This window comes from Hemicordylus capensis, chromosome 7 (genome assembly GCF_027244095.1).
Source record: "Hemicordylus capensis ecotype Gifberg chromosome 7, rHemCap1.1.pri, whole genome shotgun sequence".
Classification (NCBI taxonomy): Eukaryota; Metazoa; Chordata; class Lepidosauria; order Squamata; family Cordylidae; genus Hemicordylus; species Hemicordylus capensis.
The window spans coordinates 29,266,334-29,291,520 of NC_069663.1; the positions used below are offsets into that span (position 1 = coordinate 29,266,334).

The 25,187-nt window shown below is 56.4% G+C and overlaps 1 protein-coding gene across 1 annotated transcript; it reads left to right on the forward strand.

The window, feature by feature from the left end:
• The first annotated feature begins 2,575 nt into the window (after positions 1-2,575).
• Positions 2,576-15,448, forward strand: WDR87 (WD repeat domain 87). The gene is made up of 8 exons (XM_053267670.1): positions 2,576-2,747; positions 3,022-3,294; positions 3,456-5,440; positions 5,988-6,801; positions 8,452-8,663; positions 9,323-9,639; positions 10,515-14,362; positions 14,712-15,448. Exons 1-8 carry the CDS (start codon positions 2,667-2,669, stop codon positions 14,781-14,783), a joined length of 7,602 nt encoding a protein of 2,533 aa, XP_053123645.1. The 5' UTR covers positions 2,576-2,666; the 3' UTR covers positions 14,784-15,448.
• Positions 15,449-25,187: the final 9,739 nt, after the last annotated feature.

Below are 25,187 nucleotides of genomic sequence, written 5' to 3' on the forward strand. Positions count from 1 at the left end.
TTAGCCTTTAACTAATGTGGATAAATGATATTATCTCTGTCATGACCAGATTCTGATATATTATTTGTAAAATGCATATTGTTTTATTGTAAGTGTTTGCTGGTCAATGACCGAATAAAGTGATCTCTCTCTGATTTCATGAGCAACCGGTCTTGCCCATCTTGGCTCAGAGGGAGGCTTCTGGTGTTGGTATGCAAACATCTGGACACCAAGTCTCTTACTTGGCATTGGCCTGTCCTGTCTCCCCTACCGTCCATCTGTTCAACTCCTGGTTCTGCTCTGTCCCCTTCTGGTTTATCTGGAATGTTTGCACCCTTGCACTTTAGGGGATTTTGCATGCCAAACCAGAGACCACCCAGTTCCTGCTGGCAATCCCTCAAGCGTCATTTTAAAAGCTGCTCTGTGACCTTTTTGATCTAAGCACCAGCAGTCTAGTTCCATCTTGGTTCAAGTGGAGCCCGTCCCTTTTGTACAGGCTTTGTTTGCCTCAAAGTGTTTGCCTAAAAACATCTAAGCCCCTCCTCCTGGCAGCACCGTCTCATCCACATATGGAGACCCCTCATTTCCCCGTCTCGCTTGCCCTGTGCATGGAACAGGCAGCCCTTCAGAAAATGCTGCCCTAGGGGTCCTGGGCAATATGCTATCTAGCAGCCTAAACTGGGCTCCCAGAACCTCCCAACTGTATCTGTAGGATGACTTTGAATCCAGAGGACAATCAATCCCAACGGATTCCTGCATTTGTGGCCATGCCTCTTTGCCCATTGGCTAGCAGGCAATGACATCACATTTTTTTCTTCCCTTGGGATTCCGAGGATCTAAACAGGTAATCCCGGCTTCCCTTGTGGCCTAGTGGCCACCCTCACCCAAGTGGATCCTCCGGGCCATGAACAGCCCCAGAATGGTGGCTCAGCCGGGCCATGGACAGCCCCAGCCCCCTTGGGGCATTGCCCCCCAGGCCAGCTGAGGGACCTGCCCTGCACCCCGAGTGACCAGGCAACACCCTTGAGTTTCTACAGCAGAGGCAGGCAGCTCCCACTGTGCCCACAAGCCTTGTTGCTAGGCTGGTTCCAAACCAGGAGATGTCTACTAGCCAGCCTCACAGCAGTCAAAGGAGGAGGCATGACAGAGTTCACACAGCCCCACAAAGGAAGGGATATTTGGGGGCAATCAGACAAGTCTACCCTGCTAGGAGGGTCTGCTCTGCTCCAGCACGGGAGTATCCAAAATCTGTCCCCACAGCTGTGGGTCTCACTTCTCCTGGCGACTCACCCAAGGTGCAGTCATCCAAGCCGTTTCCAGATGCACCTGAGAGGCCATCCACGCCCTGGCAGAATGCGTGCGCTTGAAGAGTCCTGCTCTGAGTGGTCCTCAGTCACCTTCAGAGACTGGGTGGGCTGCAACCAGGTGTCAGGGGTTCTTTTTGGTTCCCATGCATGAGGTCCCAGCTTCAACCCCTGATTACACCTCCAGCTACATCTCCAGGGTGCTTTCCAGATGGCACGCTATCACCACAGGGTCACAAGGGGTCCCTTCGGTGTGCTTCCGTATTGCCTGTCTTTTGACATTGTAGCCCCTGCGTTGTAAGGAAGGTGGCTATTTCCTATTTCCAACACCTTCTTTCTGATTTTATTGCTGTGTCACAGCCCTATAACGTCACATCTGCATTGCGAAGAAGAAGAAAGCAAGCTGTCTTTGCCCATTGGAGGAGGTTTGCCTCCTCACCATGGACCTCTACTTGCCTCCTCACCATGGACCTCTACTGTGGTTTGAACTCGGTGCCACCAAACGTTGCAGTTACACCGCTTTTTGCTGTGTAAGGCTCGCAATCTGGAAAGCGCCCTGGTAGGATTATGGGAAAGGCCACAGCTGCTCTCTATTCAAAAAGTCCCAGGTTCTGTTCATCTCCAGGTGGGGCAGGAAAAGACCCCCTGCTTGACTCCCTGGAGAGCTGCTGCCACTCAGAGTAGGAACCCCTGAGCCAGATCATGGAGCGCTGGTCTGACTTGGCAGCTCCTTACAGCTTGTGCCTTCCTTGGCAGCAGCTTCTCATGGCCAGGGTTAAGCTGTGGTTAGATCATTTTGTTTTGATTGCACATTTTAGAGTTAGTGTATTTATAAAGTGGTTAAAAAAAAAAAGACTGCCACTGTTGTTTTTAAAAAGTGGCTAGTCATGACCTGCACGAACTCCTCAGGTTGGGGCCAGCTAAGGATATAAGCAGCCAGCCCAGAGGGCCGGGGTCCTCCCCGATCTGGGAGGCTGGTGAGGTCTGGCGTACCCAAGGGACTAGCCTGCCCGGAGCTTCCCCAGGGAGCAGGCTTGACGGCCAGTTCTCTGCAAGGGTTTACTGCGAGTAAATGAAGCTGCCCCCCAGCAATGATGCAAACCGTGGATTTCTTTACTCAGGCTACACTTGTGATAAAAAAACCCCAAATTGTGTGTGAAGTGCTCCCCGAGAGCTCGCCGGGACTTTGGGGTAAATCTGGCCGCTATGTGAGCGCACCCCCTCCATCCTGGAGGACTACAAGCCAGGTGTGAAAAGTGTCCTGCCAACTGAGTCTGTCTCTTCAGATCCTCCTTGGCCAGGCGGGCGACCGTGCAGCAGCATCTCTCCTTGATCTGGACTCTGCTTTTGAGAGCGGCGGGGAAACAGACTGGCTCTGCCGCCATGCTGAAGGGCCCAGTTCGCATCGTCCCTCAGTGGAAAGAGCTCAAATGTCAAGTGAAGAAGAAGCTGAAAGAACAAACGGTAGGGGAGTGAGAATGTTCTCTCTGGGACTGGGCAGTCTGTGTGTGTTTGTGTGTGTGTGTGTGTGTGTGTGTGTGTGTGTGTGCGCGTGCACATGCACGCACACCAACACACATGTGCAAAGTAACTGCCTTTGAATCCTTCTGCAGTATGTTCTTCCTCCCTTCCCCTGCCTGTCTGGACATCCGTCTTCCTCCCTCTCTCCCTCTAACATGAGGGAGGGCCTGGCCTCTCAAAGCCTTGGCTCTGCCTCACCTGCACCCCCCCCCCACAGGGCTCACTGGAGGCAAGTGAAGGGAGCCACCTCTTGCTGAGTGACAGGCCCAGCATCATCTTCCGGTCGAGCTGCTTCCCCGGCCTCATGCCGCTCATCTGCTTCTACTCAACGGACAAGTTGGACTATTTTGCATCCTTCACCTGGAGGAGTCCCGTGGGGCACACCAGCAAGGTCAGCGGCTGCCCCACCCTCCTGCCCTTGCTCACAAATGCATGCATCTCTTTCCTTCCCCATGGCCTGCCTCCCCCTGACCCTTCCCCACCCGCTAGAGTAGAGCCAACTCCTTTACAGCGGAGGCAAGATCTCAGGCCTGCTGGGCTCCCACCTCCCTTACTCCCTCCAAGCAACAAGAGCCCGCTTTCCTCCCAAGGAATCCCGCAGCCCTGATGCGAGACCTCCCTCTGCTAAAATCCCCCTCCCTGTCCCTGCAGAGCTTGGGACAGAATACTAGCCTGGCAAAACTCTCTGGTTCCACCTTGGAGAGGCTCCAAGGAGTTCTTTTTCCCTTGCAGGTTCGTCTCTGGATATACAGCCAGGAGGAGGAGGCCCTGGTCTCCGAGATGGACTATGCCATGGAGGAAAACCCCAGGGTGCTCACTGTGGTCCACGTCCCCCTCCGGCACCTCTTTGTGGCCTACTGCGATGACATCTACCTGCGGTTCTTCGGCGACCACCACCAGGACCTCCGGCTTCTCTCGGCCATGAGGTCCCCCCATTCGATCACCAGCATGTGCTACAACCCTGAGACAGACGAGCTGGTGACGGGGGCCATCGGAATCGTGGCCTTCTGGTCCTTCGACACGCAGGAGGTCCCCTTCCTGGTCATCACACAAGAGGCGCACATTGCGAGTGGCGAGTTTGTGCACTCTCTCAGCGTGGAACGAGAGCGTGGCGCACTGGTGGCCTTGTGCGAAAACATCATCCGAGTGTTTGACTACCACACCAAGGTGGAGATCCGCACCTTCCAGGTGATCCAAGGCGTGTCCCTCACCTGCTGCTCCGCCAACTGGCTCCAGAGCTTCCTTTATACCGGAGACCTGGCTGGAGATGTCAAAGTGTGGGACTTCGAGACGGGGAGCCAGATCAACCAGTTCAAGGCCCACCTGAGCGCCATCAGCAGCATGGTCAGCCGGGCCTCAGTGCACACCCTCATGACTGCGTCGCTGGACGAGCTGCTGAAGGAGTGGAACTTGACCACCTGTGAGCTCCTCCGGCGGGTGGACATCGGAGAGCCCCTCTTCCAGCTGCTCTTCATCAATGAACAGACCTTCTTCCTCCGGACCCAGCACACAATCTCCATCCGCACCATCAACAACTTCTACCAGCTCTTCAACAGGGCCAAATCCATCCTGAAGAGGCTGCTGCGGGTGCAGTGTGGCCCAGACAAGGCCCGCATCCTGGCGGCGACTGAAGACGGGGTAATCCGCTTCTTGTCTCCCGTCACGGGGGAGATGCTCTTTGTCACCTGGCCCTTCCAGCTGTTGGAAAAGGCCCTTGACTACGTCTACGACCCAGACCGGGAGGAGCTGTTGCTGACCATGGGCACCAACGACATCTACGTGCTGGACACCACCAAGAACCCCTGCCCAGCCAAGTACGTCTTGCACACCACCGACAACCAGGAGGACAAGGTCCTGTGCTTGGCCTACAGCCGCCTGGATGTGGGTGGGCGCACCGTCAGCTTCATCTTCAGCGGCTACAAGAGTGGGAAGGTGCGCTCTGTCACCCAGCACCTCTACCGGATGGGGGGCCGCAAGCTGCACGACGGCAAAGTGGTGGCGCTCAGCAGCCTCTCCGCTGCGGGGAACCTGGCGTACCACTCCCGGGAGTCCTCCTACATTTGTTCCTACGGCTCCGATGAATATATCATCCTCTCCGATGTGATCGTAAAGAAGAGAAACCTCTTGGAGGTGCAGCCGTTGGTGGTCATTCCCAGCACCAACTGCCGGATCAATCACCTTCTGCTCATCCCCGGCTACATCTGCGTCCTGACGGAGCAGAACCGGGTCCGGCTCTGGCGCCAGGCAACCCTGATCCCTGGCAAGAAGAACCCCTTCTGGAAGGAGTCCGGGGCCCTGCACTCTGCCTCCATCACCTCCTTCGACTACTGCCACACCCTCAACATGCTGGTGACTGGGGGTGCCGACGGCTCCGTCCGCCTCTGGGACATCCTGGGGCAGATGCTGGTGGAATTTGACACCAGCCTCAAGTTCAGCCGGGTCTGCTTCGCCAACCAGCGCGGGGATCTGATCGTGGGCTGCAGCATGAACCTCTACTTCGTCCCGTGCGTCACCTACCTGCCCAGCAAGCAGCTCAGCCTGCTGGCAGCCAGGCACGTGGAGGACGACCTGGTGGAGCGCCCACTGCCCTTCCTGCCCCACTTCCTGCTCTCCTTTGATATCGTGTTTGTGCCCAAGTAAGTGTGGGGTGGGCGTGGGGGTGGGGTGCCTGGGTGCCACTGTAGTCCAGCAACGTCTGTGGGCCCACGTGTGAGAACCCCTGAGATTGGGGGCAGGTGGGGGGAGGAGCAGGCAATCCTGAGGCTGACCTAGAGGCAGGAGAACCAGGCTGAGCCCTGTGGGGAGGGGAGGAGAACCAGCGAGCGCTTGCCCACCATTCCAGAGGCCTCCCTGCAGAGCTCCTTTCTCTAACCAAAATGCCCTCCTCCCTGGCACCACTCAAGGTTTCTTTAACAGGAGTGGCCATTTCGGCTTCCTTCCAATCCGCTCCGTGCCACTGACATGGGCTGCTGCAGCTGCCCCCTCACATGGGGGTGAGTGATGCCTGGCTGTGTGGTGCTCAGCGGCCAGCGGAGGCCCACGGGACCTTTGCTGCCGCTGACTGGAAGGTCAATGCTGCTCCCCCCCCCGAAACAGCCTGGGTGTGGATGAGCCAGGGGGGGGCTTCTGGGGCGTGGCTGCCGCTCCGCCTCCCCTCGCTGGACCCCTTTCTGCTCCTGCCAGGTACCGTCAGGTGGGCAAGCAGGCCAAGAAGTTTGAGCACCTGGAGCCCATCACCAACCACAAGGAGGTCGTGGTCGAGCAGGGCGTGGCCCAAGTGCTGGAGTTCTCCGGCAAGCCAGCAAGCTGTCTTCCTGACCCCGACTTCTACAGGCCTGGCGCAGCCATCAAGGAGAAGCACCCGATGTTTGCCGTGGGCTATGAGCTCATCAAGCAGCCCGACTTCAAGCCCGAGAGCATGCTGGCCTCCGTGGACGCCCTGCCACCCCTCCCTCAGCGGGACTTCCTGCAGGGGGGCGAGGGCGCCCCCTTCTTCCACAGGGTCCTCTTTCAGGGGGGGCACCCGTGGCCCATTGCCCCCGATGGCTATGTCCCCAATTCCGTGATCCGAGCCCGGCTGTTCCCGAAGGGGACGCCTCTGGCCCTCCAGTGCTCCGTGGAGACCACCAGGCAGGCCCTGCCCCGGCGGAAGGTGATCAGGATCCAGCTGCCAGATTGGGAGACGCCGGAGGGGGGGGAGAAATTCTGGCGGAAGCGGGGCCAGAAGTCCAAGCGCAGTTCGTCCGTCTACGAGGGCCACCACCGGCGGGACCTGCTGGCGGAGATCGTGACCAAGCCCTGGCTGCGGCACAAGCCCAGCGACTCCAGCCTGCCCTCCGTCATGAAGGCCATCCTGGAGCTGATGGACGACGTCCCCTACTCCACCTACTTGCTATGCACGGCCGCCCTCGTCCAGCTCTCGGAGGCCTACCCGCTGCCACAGGCTGTCCAGGAACTGGCCTTTGACCGGCTCATGAAGGACGTGGATCACAAGGAGGTCAGGAAGGTGCTGGGGGGGGGGTCAGGGTGAGGCGCCCTCGCACCTTGGTGGCTCCAGGTCTCTCCCCCCACCCCGTGAAGGCCTGCCCCTTCCCTTGCCCCATTTCCTTCCTGCACAACGGCAGCTCCTCCCGAGGAGATGTGTGTGGGGCCAGGCGATGAGCAGGATGCCCATGGGCCTGGCTGGGGCAAGAAGAGAGCCCAGGGTGGGGGCGGGAAGAGGAACCGAAATCACACACCCCAGACCCAAAGGGCCGGGATACAACAGCACCCATCTAAGATAGAGCAGAATACAAAAACCACAATTACAATAGGTAAATCATTTGTAAATAGACACCTAATGGCGCAGTGAGGAAATGCTTGACTAACAAGCAGAAGGTTGCCGGTTCGAATCCCCGCTGGGACTATATCAGGCAGCAGCGATCTAGGAAGGTGCTGAAAGGCCTCATCTCACACTGCGCAGGAGGAGGCAATGATGGTCAACCCCTCCCGTCTTCTACCAAAGACAACTGCAGGGCTCTGTGGGCGCCAGGAGTGGAAATCGACTTGATGGCAGACTTTACTTTAAATGCTAACCATAGATTAATGGGTGAGACGAAAAATACACATCGTATCCAGTGGTGGATTCATGGAGAGGCAGAGGAGGCATTTGCCTAGGGCGGCCAAATTGGAAGAGCAGACATTTTGCCCCTCAAATTCTGCCGCCCCTCTCAGTGGGCAGCGGTAGCTGCTACAAGGGTGGAGTGGGCGAGGAGAAAGTCCCCCCTTATACTTTTTTTTTTTAAAGGCAAACCTTTTTTGTTTAAGGTAAAAGGGCACCAAAAGCCATTTTGCCTATGGGCGGCAAAAAGCTTAATCCCTAACCGCTCCTGATCGTATCCTATACTGGTCCGAGGGACAGTATAAACCTGACCTGTAATGCGTGACACCCAGCATCCGGAGGAACCGCTCCACAGCTTCATGGGGAAGACAGGAAAGGGAGACGTTTGCTTCCAACGTGCCCCTTGGAATTCTCCTTGGGAAACTTCCATCTTCCCATCTTTGCCACCAATGCCCACAGGGCCCATCGGGGGACTGGGAGGGTCTCCATATGTGGATGAGGACGGGCTGCTATGACAGAGTATTCTCCCAAACCTACCGTCACATACCAGAAAAGGAGCCCAGTGTGAGAGCTGGGTTCTCTACTCACTGGGATACATCTCTGGAGGGTCCCTGTGGTCCTGTGGGTGACTCGGGCAGCTGGGTTCTGGGGCCCAGGTGGAGGGTGGCTGGCTGCCCAGCTACGTGAGGCAGAAGTGGGCCTATGGTCCAGTTCCAGCCGGAGCTGCGTCTACAAACTGCAGCCGGCAATCAGAGGGGCTCGAAGCAGGAGGGCAGCAGAAGGCTCCCCACAGAACTGCTTGTCCAGCACCTCTTAATCTGCAAAATGCTGCATATGCTTCATTTGCTCTGTGCCGGCAAGAACTCCCTTAGGTGGACAGTTGTTTTAATGTCTTGCAGAGGGGAAACTGAGGCCAGGGCGGGGGGGACTTGCCCAGCCATCGGGCACAACAAGCGTGCCTGGCCAGGTCTGATGCTCCAGCCACCGACTTCACCTGCCAATGAACTTTGGCTCAGCCTCACTGCTTCTTCTTCTTCCTCCCCACAGGTGAGGATGAGGCTGGCTGCTTGGGAGGCCCTGGGGAAGATGGACTTGCTGTCTGAAAAAGAGGTGGTCCCGCTGGCCCGAGCCCTGCTGGATGAGAACAAGAGAGTGCGTGACCTCGCTCGCTCCCTGCTGGACTCAGTGGCTGGCATCACGGACAAGTTCGTCCTCAAGAAGGAGATGCAGCGGTTGGCGGAATCCAGCCTGGAAGACCTGTAGGCACCTCCCTGGGCGCGGGGCGGGGGTGGGTGGGTGGAGCCTTCAGGGGCGCAGGCTGCTGCGGGGCTGCAAAGGCCTCTCCAGCCAGGACCAGCTAGCCGCCTCCTGCAAAGCCCCCCACCCCAGTGGGCACAGACCTCTTGCCTGTGGGCTGCTCCCCAGAGGCATGATCTGGTGGGCCACTGTGTGAAACAGGATGCTGGACTAGGTGGGCCTCCTGAAGGGGCCTCATCCGGCTGGGCTCTTCTTAGGTCCTGATGTTCTTATGTCCCAAGCCCAGATTCACCACCACCCCCCGGGGCTGCTCCTTTCCCAGCACTGGCTTGTGTTGGGTCCAGACTTGGGACTCAGGGTAGATGGAGGGGCTTACGGGGGGGGCTACTTGCACCCCAACAGCACCACACTCTCTGAGACACCTCACCTCCCGGGTGACCCGCTGTGGAGGGCCCTGCGTGGGTCCGTCCCTCAGCCTGTCACGATAGCCCCAGTCCACACCACTTCTGCTGTCCAGCAGCCCATCACTTGGGAGGAGAAGGAGGAGGAGGAGGAGGGCAGCAGCCCCAGCGAGCAGGCCTCCCCGTTGGGAAGGGGGGCTTTAGGGCGGGCGGGAGGGGCCTGGCCCGTCTCCAGGGCTCCTCTTTGTCGTCCCCCCCAGGACTGAACTGAGCCGTGGCCCGGAAAGCGCTTTCCCTCGCAGGGTGCGAGCTGCCGGCATCATAGCGGAGACGCCGGATGAAGCGATGTATGCCCTGACGGAGGGGACGGAGTGGCTGATGGACCTGGTGGAGAACCAGCTGACAGCCAACCTGGTCCTGATGCCCGGCCTGCCAGTCAGCCGGCACGGCCAGCCCTTCCCTACCCGGCGCAGGCTGTGGCCCGCAGGACCCTTCGCCGACTACACCGAAGAGGTGGCCCCAGCGCCCCGCAAGCAGAGGCTCCTGAGCAAGCAAGAGGCCGCCCCCGGGAGCCGAGGTACCTCCCGCTGCTCCGCTGGGCCTGGGGTGGGGCCAGCCGCTCCCGGGAGCCCCCCTTTGACAACCGGCCCCAGGTCCCGGGCGGGCGCTTCCCTTCTTGGCCTGCGCTTCGCTCCCGCAGTGGCCGGCTGAGTCCAGATTCCTCGGCCATCCGCCCTGCCTCTTGCTCGGCTTCCACTTCTCCTCCACATGGCAGCTTGGTGGAGAATCTGACTCCCCGCCGCAGCAGGGGTCTTGGGGGCCTGCAGGAGCTGAGCCCTCCTCAGAGAAGGGGCCGGGCTCCACTGGGGGCAGGGCGGGCTGCCTGCTCAGTCCTGGGAATTTCCCCAGGGAAAGCGTTGGCCCCCCCAGCAGGAATTCTTGGGGGGCCTTGGAACTCATCTCTTGCTGGGAATGGGCGTCTGGAGGGGGGGAGGCAGCCCCCCCCTGCATTGAGCCAGTCTTGCCAGCCTGCTTGCTGTTTTCATTTCCATTTGCAGGCTTGGTAGGCATGCGTTTTGCTCCCCCCCCGCCCCCCGCAGCACTAGAAGTCCCGCAGATGGGCGCCCCTGATGATGATGATGATGATGATGATGATGATGCAGGGGACCGTTCACTTCTCCAGCAGCAGGCTGGTCTTCCTGCCCCCCCCCCCCCGGAGTAACAGCAAAATGCTTATGGTCTCCCTGCCACCCCCTCTGTGGAAGTGCCGGGAAGTTTAGGGGGTGCAGTGACTCCCTTCTCCCCCACGGCTTGGCCCCCTTTTGTGGAGGGGGGGGCTGGAGCGGAGGAGGCTGCCTCAGCCCTTGGGCCAGTCCGCACTGGGTGCCCACGGCCCGGGGCCTCCCCGCCCCCAGCCCGCTAACCTCGCCTCCTCTCCCCGGTCCATGGCAGGTGCTGCTGCTGGGCCTGCCAAGCGGCTGCCTCGGATCGTGCCGGCGCGAGGGAAGGGCGTGGTGGAGGCCCTGCCCAGCGGGGAGCTGGCGCCGGAGAGCCCCCCCCTCCCCAGCAACACCAGCAGCATCAGCATCGGCTCCATGTGGCGGGACGTGCGGCAGGCCAAGAAGCTGCTGCGGGAGAAGGAGAAGCAGAGGGAGAAGCCCCCGCCCCAGGCGGCCCGGCCCCTCCCTCGCCCGGAGGCCCCGCAGGCCCACAAGCCGCCCAAGCCGCCCAAGCCGCGCAAGCCGGTCCTCTTGCAGCGGCGCGACACCCGCACCCAGCTGTACACCGAGATGCTGAAGCGGAAGGCGCCGGCCGCCCCCGCGCTGGCCCAGAAGCCCAGCAGCCGGGAGCAGCAGCCGGCCCCCAGCAGGGCTGGCCCTCCGCTGCAGCTGCCCCCGGTGAGCCCCAAGGGCAGCCTCATCGACCCCAAGGAGCAGCACCCCGCCGACCGCCCCCGGTGGCGCAGCGACCTCCTCAAGCTGCTGACCCTCCGCATCGCTCCGCCGCCGGTCGAGGGCCGCCTGGTGGCGGCGGACTTGCTGGCCTCGGCCCGCCTGGCCCTGGGCGGCCGGGCCCTGTCCTGGGAGGCCTTCAGCGCCCTCAGCCAGGCGCTGCTCGCTCCGCGGGAGCAACTCCTCCTCAGCCCGGAGGCAGCGGGCTGGAAGAAGCGGATGGAGCCGCTGGTCAGGCCTTCTCTGGCGGACCTGTGGGCCGAGGAGAGCAGGGAGAGGGTGCTGGCGGTGAGGACCAGAGAAGCCCCCGGCCCAGCCGAGAGCCAGTCGGAGATGAGCAGCCTGGAGGACCTGCAGTGGGAGATGAGGGGGGAGGAGGAGGAGGAGGAGGAGGAGGAGGGGAGGGAGGCCGCCCCGGCCGAGGAGGCAGCGGAGGCCGCCGTGCAGAAGAAGAAATCCATCGGGAAGAAGCGGTGGAAGATGCTGAAGAAGCTGGAGAAGGTGGCGGCTGCCTCAGCCCGGGAGGGAAAGGAGCAGGGGCCCGAGCAGGAGGCGTTGCCCCCCACCAAAGAGGAGGAGGCATTCCTGGCCAAGATCAGGGGCCAGGTGCCTTCCGAGGAGAAAGAGCTCCTGGCTTTCCTGAGAGAACAGCAGGCAGCAGCCAAAGCCAAAGCCAAGGCCGAGGAGGAGGAGGAAGAGCCCTTGGAGCAGGGCAGGAGGGTCAGCAAGAGGAAGGAGCAAGGGGTCGCCTGGCGGAGGGCGTGGGAGGCCAGCAGCACGAAGTCCATGGCAGGGGCCATGCGGGGAGTGGTGGAGCTGGCCCGGAGGCGAGCCGAGGAGCTGTCCGCCCTGAGAAGAGAAGCCCTCCTCGAGCCGGAAGAGGCGGCCCTGGCTGAGAAGAGAGAGGGTGAGCCGGCCCAGGAGGAGAAGGAGGAGGAGGAGGAGGAGGAGAGGGTGCTGGCCCAGGAGAGGGAGAAGGTGCTGGCCCAGGAGAGGGAGAGGGCGCTGGCCCAGACCTCCCAGAGGCTGGTGGCCAAGGTGCTGAAGAGGGCCACGGCTGAGGCCAGGAAGATGGCCCAGGCCGATGCGGAAGAGCTGGCCCTGGCCGTGGTGCTGCAGAGAGCCCTGGAGGAAGCTCAAGCCCTGGCCCTGGCCGAGGCCCGAGAGGCGGCCCTGGCCGAGCTGAAGGAGAATGCCCTGGCCGAAGTCAGGGCCCAGGTGCTGGAAGAAGCACACAAGAAAGCCCTGGCCGAGGCGCAGGAGAAGCTTCTGGCCACCGAGCGGAAGGCCACCATGGGCCAAGTGAGGGAGGAGGCGCTGGCCGAGGCCCGGGCACTAGCCCTGGCCGAGGGGAAAGAGGGGCTGCTGGCTCTGGCCCGCATCCGGGAGCTGGCGGAGAGGCGGGCCATGGAGCTGGCGGAGGCCAGAGCTGTGGAGCTGGCCGTGGCGCAGGAGGCCCACGTGGACCAGGGCAGAGTCCTGCAGCTTGCCTCAGCGGAGATGCAGGAGGCCGAAGTGAGAGCGCTGGGCCTGGCGGAGGCCCGAGCAGCGGAACTGGCGGAGGCCAGAATATGGGAGCTGGCCAAGCCCAAAATCAAGATGCTCATGAAGCAAAGGGCCAAGGAGCTGGCCAAGGAGAAAGTCAGGGAGCTGCTGCTGGAGAAGGAGGAGAGGGGAAGCAGCACCAGGCCCGTCTCAGAGGGAGAAGAGCCCAGGCTGCGGGGGGAGGCCGGTTTGTGGGAGGAGGCCAGCCTGAGGGGGGAGGCTGGCCTGTGGGAAGAGGCTGGCCTGTGGGAAGAGGCTGGCTTGTGGGAAGAGGCCGGCGTGGGGGAGGAGGCCGGCGTGGAGGGGGAGGCTGGCCTGTGGGAGGAGGCCGGCCTGCGGGAGGATTTAGAAGAGCAGGGCATTTGGTTTTTATCTGAGGAGGAAAGGGAGGCATTAGTTGCCATATTGTCAGAGGAGCATGCCCTGGGTGCAGGGGAGGAGTTTGGCGAGCTGGACCTGATCGAGCGTGCTCAGTGGCTTCTGGACATCCTGACTAAGCCAGCAATGCTGGAGGCCAAAGATCCCATGTCATATCAGAAGCTCTTCCAAGCGGTGTCCCTCCTCCAGATCCCCTCCAAAGTCAGTGCTGAGGAACTGGTGGAAATTTTGCTACAGAAAGCTGAGGAGCTCTTGGAGGAAGCCAAGGAGAAGAAAGAGTTCCTAGCCAAACAGCCGGCGTCTCTTCTGAAGACGCTGAAGGAAGCCGTTGAGGCCTGTCAGCCCTGGAACGCCGACCCCAAGGAGTTTGTGGCCAAGGTGTTGCCCCTGCTGAAGGTGGCCGGGACCCTGCTGCGGGCGAAGGCCTTGAAGGAGCACCTGAGGAGGAAGGTCGAGCGGAAGCCCTGGTGGAAGGGCATCGAGAAGGAGTGGGCGGAGGAGGGAGTCAAGGGCATGAGCAGGAGGGCCTGGCTGGACCTGAAGCTCAAGCAGGCCTTCGGGAACTGGGTGTCCAGAAAGGCCCAGGTGGAGAAGGACCGGCTGAGCCTGCAGCGCAGGGAGAAGCAGCTGCAGTTGAGGCGGCAGCCCGTCCTGTTAGGGGTGGAGGAGGACAGAGAGAAGGCGCGGAAGAAAGCGGGGGAGAAGCGGAGGGCGGGGGTGCAGGCGCCCCCGCTGGCCTCCAAGCTGACGTGGGCTCTGGGCTTGCGGCGGGAGAGAGCCCGCAAGGCCATCCTCACGATGGAGGAGCCCATGCTCAGCCAGGGCTCGAGGCCCAGGAAGTACCGGCTCCCAAAGGACGCTCTGTACATGACCACAAAGCCCTCGACGCGCCGACGTCACCGCATGCTCAGGAGGGGGGCCCGGCAGCACATTTTCCGCGCCAATGATAAAGGGGTTGACTGGGAGAACTTTTCAAAGCTCTACCAGTCACTGGTGGAGCTGAAGGAGAAGGACGGGGGCATCGAGTCAGCAGCCTGGCAGGAAAAGGCCTCCACTTTGCTAGACCTCTACGGCGTGAGCAATCCGCTTGTCCGGGCCATGACCCAGCAGCTGCTGATGGGCGGCTGCCACCAGCAAACATACCTCCCGGGCAGTGTGGTGAGGATGAGCAAGGCGAAGGCGGATCTGGGCCAGCGGGTCCTCTATGAGCTGGTCCATCATTCGGTCCGTGCTCCCCCCAGACTCCCTACCTTGCACAGAGTCATCCCACTCAGCTACCAGAACAACGTCCAGCCCCTCAAGTTCCGGGGCGTGACCCGCTTTGGCACCATGTCCCTCAAGTGGAAGACCTTCTCCAGGAGGAAACCACCCAAGCTGCAGCTGCATGTACAGGCGTCTGGGCACTCCAAAGAGCCTTTGCTCTTCGCCTAACTCAGAGGGGTGTTTATGTTTGTATTTGTGTTTGTGTGCAACTGCATATATTTGTCTTTCCTAGAGTGCTGTCCCTTCTCAGAGTTTTGGGGTCGTTTTGGCTTCCAGAAGCCACATGGACACAGGGCTGTGAGGGGTCTGCCAGCAATGAATGCTCTTTGCAAATGTTTGCAGAATAAAGTAGAGGTTGAAGCAAGCTGGAAGGCTGTTGCATCCCCCCCCTTCCTTTCCAAGGAGCCCCGTACAATGCACATGGTGGTGTCAAGACAAGCGACTAGCAGTGGGTCGGGCTGGGCATTTGCCCTGATGCGGATGGTTTTAAAAGGGGATCAGACAAAAAGAAGAAGAAGAAGAAGAAGAAGAAGAAGAAGAAGAAGAAGAAGAAGAAGAAGAAGAAGAGACAGACAGAGTCTAGCAGGGCTATTACTTCATGATGGCTTTATGGAACTTCCCTGTTCAGAGGCAGTATACCACTGAAAGCCAGTCACTGTGGGGGGATGTTATAGAGTAGGCTGCTGCCTTCTTGCCCTGCCTGGCTTCCTAGAGACATCTGGGTGGTCCCTCTGGGAAACGGGGGGCTGGCCTAGATGGAGCAACTTTGCTCTGAGCCAGCAGGGATGTTTGTAGGGTCTTACGAGGGAGCCTGCCATCAACCGCCCTCCCCGCCACCCACCAGTTGCCCTGCAGGAGCACCCAAGGGAGTTGTGGTCTCTGGCCTCTTTGCAGCAGGCATCTTTGGCATGTTCCACAGGTACAGATTTAATGGCTCAAATGCTGCGCAAGAGGATATCAGCCTAGCCCTCTCCACCCCCGGCACAGCATCCCTCCAGTGACTGTTGCTGGTGTCTAATGTTTCTTTTAGATTGTGAGCCCTTTGGGGACAGGGAGCCATCTTATTTATTTATTATTTCTCTGTGTAAACCGCCCTGAGCCATTTTTGGAAGGGCGGTAAAGAAATCAAATACCAAATAAATAAACAAACAAACAAACAAACAAACAAATAAATAAATAAATAAATAAATAAAAGTAATAGTAATGTTGTGTTTGTGCAAGTTGTGCAAATGTGAAATTTGCGCAAATTGTGTTACTCAAGAGCAGGGTCATAATTTCACATTGGTACAAGTCACACAGCTTATGCAAATTACACATGAGTGAGGTTACTAGGCTGATGCCTCCTTGTGCAGAATGTGAGCCAATAAATACTGTTGTGCCTGTCATTTCTTATTCTTCCCAAGTGTGGAAGATTTCACGTTTATTTTACGATCAAGGATCAGATACATCAGATACTAACATTTAAAAAAATACAGTCAATAACCAGACAATAACAGCAATAGATGCCAAACAATCATCTAAAACTTTAAGAAACCTTAAAATAACGACAATCCCGCTAAGTCAGGCTGTAGCTTGCAGACAGTAAAACAATATTTGCAACATTTAAAGAAATGGCATCATTATTATCAGGCAATAAAATCTGCAAACAGAATGCATCCAAGTGCCCTGGACATCTTGACAGCAATGGTAAGATTAATTGATCCCGAGCATCTCTGAAATATGGGCAGTACAATAGAACATGAGCAGAAGATTCAACCGCCCAGCATCACACAGGCAAACCCCTGGCCCCATAAGGAACCTTCTTGAATTTGCCTTCAAGAATGGCTGTAGGTAAAATATTAAATCTAACTAATGTCAAGGATCTTCTTAGCTTGGGGACCATAATGGAATATAAATATCTAGCAGGTCTCAGCAGAGGAGAACCACTGCTAAGAAAAACATCTGTTCGTCAACGGGCTGTCTCCTCTTGGAGGTCTAAATCGATCAAACGTTGCACTAATATTCTCCTGGCCTTTTCACAGCCCATTGACAATAAAACTATGCTTGAAAACCCAATCAAGGCCCGCTTAAGCGCCAATGCTTTTTTCCAACTTGACTTAAAATTATCAATTAATATCAGTGGAGCTAGGCCATCTGAAGAAAAGTGCAATTCAAACCAATACACAAATTCGTATTTCCAAATCTTTGTCTCCCAATTGTGGAAATTACAGGCACATTTTTCTACGCTGGGAAAGGGAACAGTTTCATCTTGGATGGATAACATGTCCTCACTTCTTTTTGATTAAGTAAAAACGCCTTTCTACTGCACTCTTCAATGTGTGCAAATGGTTAAGAGGACAAGCAGCAGCCATCAACCTTTCAACAGCAGCAAACGTTTCTCCAGTGACTAGATCTGAAGGAACTGCAGCGTATGGCAACACCCAGGTTTCTAGGCTGGCAGTCATGATCTAGTGTGTGGCACCTGAGGCCTCTCATCTTCCTGAAGAGGCCTCCTCAGGTGTGCTGGTCTTGAGAAGCCTTTCCTCTCTGGCTTGTAATGCTTACAGCAGGCACAGGCAGACTTAAGACTTCTGGGAGCTTCCTTCATAGCAGCATAGGAAGCTGCCACATACTGAGTCAGACCATTGGTCTATCTAGCTCAGTATTGTCTTCACAGACTGGCAGCAGCTTCTCCAAGGTTGCAGGCAGGAAAGTAAGCTTCCAAGATTACTAGCAGTCATAAGAACATAAGAGCAGCCCCGCTGGATCAGGCCCAAGGAAGTCCATCTAGCCCAGCATCCTGTTTCGCACAGTGGCCCACCAGATGCCGCTGGAAGCCACAGGCAGGAGTTGAGGGCATGCCATCCTCTCTCCTGCTGTTGCTCCCCTGCAACTGGTACTCCTGCCTCTGAGGCTGGAGGTGGTCTATAGCCCTCTGACGAGTAGCCATTGATAGACCTCTCCAGACAGACAGTCTCTGTGTGTCCCCCTATCAACTTGGCAATGCCTGGACCAATATGAACCAAATTGCAGGGATACATATGGACACCACAATGGCATAGTTTGTGATGGTGTCATCCACCCCAGTTCAAGATGGCGGATGTGTGGATGTTTGAGGTGCAAGTGGGCGAACTTGTGGGGACCAAATGGAGTCCCGCGGTAGGGCTCGTGAAGGGAAAGGAGGCAGATGAGTTCTTACCAGAACTTCTTGGGGGTTTTGGCCAGAGCTTTGGGAGCAACCACCAAAGAGTAGTGGCCGTGGGGGGGGGCTCAGTGGGGGGCAGACAGAGACAGCCCCAAAACAGCAGCTTGGGGAGCTGCCAACAGGAACCAACAGGGTGCAGTGGGGTGGGAAGGGGGAGCTGCTCAGAAAACAGCAGCTTGCACAGAAATGTGCACTGACCCGGTGGGGGGGGGCGGTGCGGTGCATGATCACAACTTCCAAGAGAATTTGGCTGCAGGACAGGAGAGGAGCAAGAGCAGCTGCTTGGCGCAGGAAGGAAGTGGAGCAAAAGAATCCCCTCGCATTTGGAGAGCGAGCCTTGAGGAATGGCGCGAGCAGGGCCCTGCTCAGCCAGCCAGACCGGCAGTCCTGGCTGGCGGGGGTGGGTGGGGGGGGAGAAGCAGGCCCCCAAGCCTGGGGATCTGCTAGAGAGGGGCCTGGTGGGGGTGGGGCTCCATCCTGCGGAGGCCCATCTGTTCCCTCACAGCACTGCACCCGCTTCCTGCTGCACAGCACAGGCTGGAGCTTTAAGCACCCACAGTAGGGCCCTGCACCTTGGAGTTCCCGCCGTGTCCTCATCCTTAAGCTGTGGCTTCAGGGACTGACTGCCCCTCCAGCTCAGTTGGGCCACCACCACGTGGGGGGGGGCCTTCTGGAGGGGCCTCAAGAGAAAGAGCTGCTCCCGGAGAGGAAGACACTGCCCGCCTGCCCAAATGGTGCCCCCCCCCGGCAAACAGCCTTTCCCTTTAAGCCTCGCTTGTTCCCCAGATGTCACTGGATTTTCACGCCTTTGGCCACGGTGGCGGGGGGGGGGCAATGATGGGAGCTGCAGTCCAACAAGCTCTGGGGACCTGTGGCTGGGAGCATGCAGAGTCGGTCCATCCCTTTATGAAAGGCAAAGTCGATGTCGGCTCCTGGCAACCCCAGAGCCCTGTGGCTGCCTTTGGTAGACTATAGGAGGGGTTTCTGGATTACCCCCCCCCCGCCCCACAGGTAGGATTGCTCAGCATCCTGCTTGAAGAAGAATGCTGCAGAAGAGTCAAGCTTGCTCACTGACAAAGGCATTGCCCTTCTTGGGGTTTTATTCTCAAGCAGAAGAAGCTGAATCCTGGAGCGAGAACCACCCTTCCTGCTTCCCAAGCACTGAAAAGGCAGCCGGGTGGGACTGTTTCCTTGGGAGGCAGCACTGGAGGCGGAAGTGGAGCCTCCATGGGGGCAAAGAGGCCCTCCTACAAGCTGGCTGGTCTGCTAACCCACATCAGACCCCCAGCATGAGGCACCTTGCAAACCCCCCTCCCATGCTTCAGCTTTTGCCAAGGACCACCTGCACACTGGAGTTCTGTGAAAGGACAATGCCTCTGAGCATGTATAAAGCGCTTTCCTCCCATGTCATTGTGCAATAGCTCCAAGCAGCTCTCAGACACAGCTGGGAGTTTAGGGGAATGGGCCTTTGAGGAAGATAGGAGGACACTCCGGGAAGAAATTCAGCACTGCCATCTCCTTCACTCTTTTACTACTGAAGATGTTAGATTCACATGAACACCAGGATGGCGCACCGGCAGCCTTCCACAGCTGCACAAGGGAGAACGGCAAGCACAAATTGGGCGGGAGGAGAGCCTTAGACCACCTTGAAGAGCTGCATGGAAGGCAGAAGTGCAACAGGTCCTGGATTTTCCTTACAACATTGCAGAGATGGAAGCAGCCAGAATTCTTGATGGAACACTCTCTACAGATTAGAGCAGTCACCGGAGAAAGAAAATATTGACTAATTGTAAGTCTTTTAATAAATTAACCCCTGCTAAACTGGGTTAAAAAGAGGCACTTTTGAAGTGGCACTTTTCTTCTACTTAGCAGGCGGGGAGCAACTGTCCCTGTCCATCCCAGCATGGCATCTTTCCCAGCGACTGTTTGCCTGGTATTGCTTTGCTTTCTTTTGTTCTTTTGTTTATTTAAAGCCTGTGAGCCTTTCCAAACAAAACATTTTGCCATCTTCATTCCTTTATGTAAACTGCTTTGAGAACTTTTGTTTGTTGAAAAGTGGTTTCTAAGTATTTTAAATAATAAGCAAATCAATGAGCATAAGAGAAAAACAATTCTTCTAGGACAGGGGTTGGCAGCCTTGCAGAATGGGCGTGCCGAATCTTCGGGGCGGGGGGGGCCCACAGCCATTCCAAGCAAAGCTGGCAGCATCCCCGGCTGCCTTACCTGCCCAGCGTCAACCAGACCCCGCTGCTGCCCTTCCCCGTCACTGGCCATGGCCCCCCCACCCACCACCCACCAGCAGGCTGGAAGTCTTCATGGATGGCCACCCCTCTACTCCCTGCTGCTCTCCAGTACGCATTAAGCCTCACCGGCTGGTCGGTCTGTCTGTCCTTCAGCAAACCTTGGTGCTTTGTTCATTTCAGGAGCAGACAAAAGAGAGAAGTTAGTTGCTCGAGGGGCGAGAACACACACAGAGACGACCGGCCACTATGATGCCCACTGCCTGCCCCTGACTGGTGTGTCAGCACTCAGGATAACCGGCAGCAGACATCCAGGATGGGGGGCCATGGAGCTGGAGGTCTCAGGGCCAGTTAGCGCTCTCTCTCGCTCTCTCTCACACACACACACACACACTCCTTTTTTTCAGAGCACACATGTCCCAGAAAGAGAGAGCCAGCTGGCACAGCCAGAGAGAACTCCACTCCAGAGGTCTCTCTGGCTGTCTGCTCTGCACCCCATCGTGGCTCTCCACGGCCTGCTCCAGCAAGTGGTGACACACCAGCAGGACGCAGGTAGCGGGCATCATCCTGGCTGCTCTTCCTAGCAGTGCTGCTCAAAATAATCCTGCATGCCACTTTTGGCAAGTGTGCCAAAGGCTGCTGACCCCTGTTCTAGAACATCCGAAACGGCGTCCTCCCTTTGTTTCCAGACGATGCACCCAAGTGGCATAAGAGGCATTCCTTCCTGCATGAGAGAGGAAAGAGGACGTGTCTCTTCTAAACTGGCAGCTGCCATCTGCCTTTTTTACATGTAGTTGTAATTCTAAAAAAAATAATTGACATTTGAGTCATTTATTTAGTTAGTTATTAGATTTATATACCGCCCTTCCAAAATGGCTCAGGGTGGTTTACAGCACAATAAAAACAATTAAAACAAATTAACAGTTAAAATCAAACTACAGAAACAGAATAAAACCAATTAAACAATTCAAACAGCTAAAACCCCCTGGAAATCAGGGCAGCAATTTAAAACAGTTTGTCAATCATTTAAAAACCCTGGAAGGCCAGGCCAAACAGATAGGTTTTAAGGGCTCTCCTGAAGGACAGTAATGATCTCAAATTACGAATTTCTGCTGGGAGTGAATTAATCTAAACAATTAGCTCTTCAAATGCTGTGTCACTAATGCATGGGATTTTTCACTCCTAAAAGATATAAACTCATTCTCTTAAGGAGTGAATATGCTGTAGAGACATTATATGAAATGAGAAACCTGCTTCCCACCTTGGCCCATGAGAGGGCAGAGTGGCACTTTTGTTTTCCTTGGGTCCTGCTTGCACAGAGGTTGTAGGAGGCTGTTCACCGGCTGTGTCACAATTCCTTGCTACTTCCGGACAGCTTGAGGAAGGCTCAAGAAACCTGTTGGTCTGCTTTTGAACTTCCTGGTTTTGCACACCCAGAAGCCGCTTTGAAAGGAGGTTGGTTTGTTAGTCACACCTTTATTGCATGACCATTAGTCACTACAAAAAACATTGCAAGAACTAAAGACAGAGCAAGCTGCATCATTAAATAGAAAACAGAGTTAAAATAACTACAAGTAAGAGTTTTCTTCAACTTTTCAGCAGCATGAACAAATTAAGCTACATGAGTGACTTTAAAAATATCATCATCCTGCAACAGAGATGATAATCTTCTAAGACGGTCAGGGAACACATTGGCATTGTGATGAAACACAGACCTCCATCCTCTTGAAGCGAAACTGACTCAGGAAGTAGGGCCACTTTGCATCTCACCCCACAGAGGGGAGGTAATGAGAATATTTATTTAACATATGTATATACTGCCCCAAACACGTCTCTGGGCAGTTTACAATACTACAATGAAAACAACAATGAAAAAGGTTAAAACATTACAACAATTTGAAATGAGAATGCTCTTTGAACTATGGACAGGTGGAAGACCCACAGTTGGCCTCGACCCAGCGAGGTTCCTCACCCTCTCCCTAAGGGCTATACATCTAGAGGGCAAAAGGCCTGGCCAGCATATGCACCATTTTCTCATCTGCTGGTGGGTGTTCCAGACTAAGGTAAAACTCAGCACTGGTTGAGTTAGTGTGAATGTTTTTGTGTTTTCTTTTCAATTCCTGCGTACCTTTCTTTATTTCCAGTTTCCCCTGTTTTCCCCAGTTCCTTGTTCTGTGTGCAACCCTTGTTTCTTGATAAAGTTCATATCCTTAGAAGTGGCTTCAGTCTGGTTTAAACGGTTCTGGAGGGTTCCTTGCAAAACTCTTCCATGTGCCTCGCAAGGTCATTCGCTACTGCTGAGTTGTTTCCCCAATAACGTATTGTTGTCTAGAGCTGGGTTGTGTGCAGGGGCGTAACTACCATTAGGCAAGGGGAGGCAGTCGTCTTGGGGCCCCACTGCCTGGAGGGGCCCCCCAGAGGCACATCACATGACTCCCCACCCGCCCATGTTGCACCCTCTATGAATTATGTGAGTCTCTTGGAGATCGGCAGCAGCAGAGAGTAAAAAAACTAGATTCAATGTGAACTAGATATTCACCGTATTCATAATGGGGATGTGAGTGTGAGTGCACGATCTATTGTGAAATTTAATTTTATTAATTTTAACAATAATCATAACATCCATAATAAACACATCGATCTATTGTGAAGTGTGTTTGTGTGTGTATATCCGCGAGGGGCCCATTTTAAAATCTTGTCTCTGGGCCCCCTCCAACCTTGCTACGCCCCTGGTTGTGTGGACTCTGGCTCTACAGTTCCAAGCCAAGCGGCTGCTGCAAAAAGACACCAATTCAGGAACAGATCCCAATATGGCCACTTGCGCTTCAAGGCACTGCCTTTGAACACATCAAGTCTGCTGCCAAAACAAAGGAAACCAGCTTTGTGCACCTGAAGGGAAACTCACAGCTGGTGGCCATCCAAAGACTAATTTGACAACGTTAACCTCGATGACTGGTTTTATAGTTCAGTACTACTAGTTTTGCTGATTATATGAGAGGACCATGAAGTTATTTCTTGGAAAGGGTAGGGGTTCAGAAAGTATGACCATGGCTATGAATATACCACTTTTCAACAGAAATGCCCCAAAGAGTTCACATAGAAATATTAATCATGGTCCCCTCTCCCAAAAGGGCTTACAGTCTAAAATGAAACAAAGTACACACCAGCAACAGCCACGGGAGGGATGCTGTGCTTGGGTTGGAGAGGCCCAGTCGCTCTCCTCCTAATACATGTAAGAGAATCACCACTGAAAGAGAACCACTCACTTAGCGGGGTGGGAGGGTGGGGTGTAAGTAGCCATGAAAAGTCCCAGATCCTGGGCTGTGGTAGATCTCTGATGACATTCACTGATGACATTCATATCCGGCTGCCCTTTCTCCAAGGAGCTCAGGGCTCCACACGTGGTTCTTCTCCTACCCCCATGTTATGCTCACCACATCCCTGCAAGGTAAGTAGGTTAGGCTGAAAGAAAGTGACTGGGCCAAGGTCAGCCAGTGAGCATCCGGGCCGAGTGGGGATTTGGATGCACGGCTCTCCCCAGAGCTGGTCTGTCACTGTAACCCCAACAGGGCCGTGCCCTTCACCAACTGGACCTTGCTGGTGGGCTCCCCGTCAGGGCACCTGGTTGCCCACCTGGGGAAGCTGGAGCAGAGGGGGCTTCCGTCTGATCCCCCCCCAGGGCTCTTCGGACATCCCTGTGTCCGAGGAAGCTGTCCGCTGAAGGAGGGCAGTTTGTGCTCCGACACAGAAGCTGCCCTCCCTCCCCAGTCCTAGCCAGCAGAACGAGGAGGAGGCTCTCTTGTTCTGCTGGGAACAGCTGCCTGTTAGCGTCAAGGGAACTGGTTTGATCTGAAGGCTCTCTCTGGCTTCCTCCTTGGTCTGATTAAGCAGGGCAGAAGCACTACAAGCCACCCGACGGCTCATATAGGCCAACTCGCCTAGCCCAACCCCAGGCATGAGTGCTCAGAACCAAATCCCAGGGCAACTCAGTCCCAAACTAAGTGCACTGGACTGCAGCCACAAATGTTCAAAGCTGAACCAGCTCTTTCTTTCAAATACGTATGCCTAAAAAAACAGATTTTCCATTCATATTGGTTTCTGCGCAGACTCCATGAATTGGACATTAGTGAATCCAATAACTGCCTGAGGTGTGGGGATGGAGGGGCGGGTTTATTATAATTTTACAATTTAGAAACAAATATATTTCCAGTTTGGCAGGAGATAATTGACCATGTTAATATAGTTCTGCCAAGAAAACATCCCCTTGACCCTATTTAGATATTCCTATACTCCTGACAGAGAAGGAATAACCCTTGAATAGTGGAACCAGTTAACCAAGGCCTTTCATGGGCCGAAATGTCTTATTCTGGGTCTCGGACTCGATCCCACTAGCAGGGCAGGACATCCCTTTTCCCAGATCTGAGTTTCTGAGCCTATTTCCGTGTAAGAGCAGACTGACCCTTGCTTTCTCTTTCTTCTTTGGGGGTGGGGGAGGGAGGGATGGGTGAACTAGTACTAGTTCACCTACTAGTACTGATTATGGGTGGGGTTATTTTTAGTGCATTATTGATGAACCTCAGAAGATGATTGTACAAAAAAAAACAACAACCCCAAAATGTGTGTTGCAAAAGTGTATACAGGTCTTTATTCTGTACTTCAAGAAGTCCACTATATTTATATATCGGGTATGGCGCATATATGTCTATATCGCACACATGTTGTCTGGACACTCTCTCTGTGTGTGGAAGGCCTTACCTGGCAGCCGCAGCTTCTCCAGCGGGCTGGAGAGAGGGTCTCTCTTCCCAAGAAGCCCCTCTCCTCCCTTTGCCGGGAGTGTTAATGGGGTTCGGGGGAGGTCCAGAAAGTTCGGGTCCAGCAACCGAGCAGGCATCGCGGGCCAGTGTCGGCGTCCTCTCCTCCTCCTCCTCCTCCTCCCCCCCACCTGCTGCAGATGATCTCCAAGGGCGGGGGAAAGCGCCTTGCTTCCCAGCGGAGCCCCTCGCAGGAAGAGCGACCCTCTTGGGGTCAGCTGCAAGCCGCCTTCTTCGCTGGCCCACTTTCTGGGCGACCACCGGCACAGGCCCCTCCCAGGTGCCAACAAGAAGCGCTCCCCTCCTGCCCAGTCGCCGCCGCCGCCGCCGCCGGGCTCGGGCACAGCTCCTGGGTCCCGCTGGGCACGGAAGCCGCGCCGCCCAAGCAGGCTCCGTTCCCCGGCGGCGGCGGCGGCGGCTCCTCCGGGACGGCGCTGTTGCTTGCTTGCCCTCCTTCGTGTCCGAGGCTCCTTCCGAACCCGTTCGCGACAAGGGGTTTGCAACGCCACCCACCTCGGAGGCGATGCCAGCAACGGGAGCGGGGAAGAAGCCGCCGGTGCGCCTTGTAAGCGAGACAAAGCCGCACCAGCCCGCCCGGCGGAGGGTGATGATGCCCCGAAGCAGGCCGGCCGGCCCGGCGGCTTCCAGCCCGGCGCGGAGAGGCTCAGGGCGCGGGCCGGTGGGCCGGGGTGGCGCCATTGCGCAGGAGGCGGGGGCTCGTCCCCGCGGACCGTGCAAAGCCGCCGGAGAGG

Excerpts from the sequence above, each read along its gene's own strand:
- WDR87 (XM_053267670.1), top strand. The coding sequence starts at position 2,667 with ATGCTGAAGGGCCCAGTTCGCATCGTCCCTCAGTGGAAAGAGCTCAAA. Across the intron at positions 6,802-8,451 it reads AGGACGTGGATCACAAGGAG|GTGAGGATGAGGCTGGCTGC; the intron begins GTCAGGAAGGTG and ends TCCTCCCCACAG. Across the intron at positions 8,664-9,322 it reads GAATCCAGCCTGGAAGACCT|GACTGAACTGAGCCGTGGCC; the intron begins GTAGGCACCTCC and ends CGTCCCCCCCAG.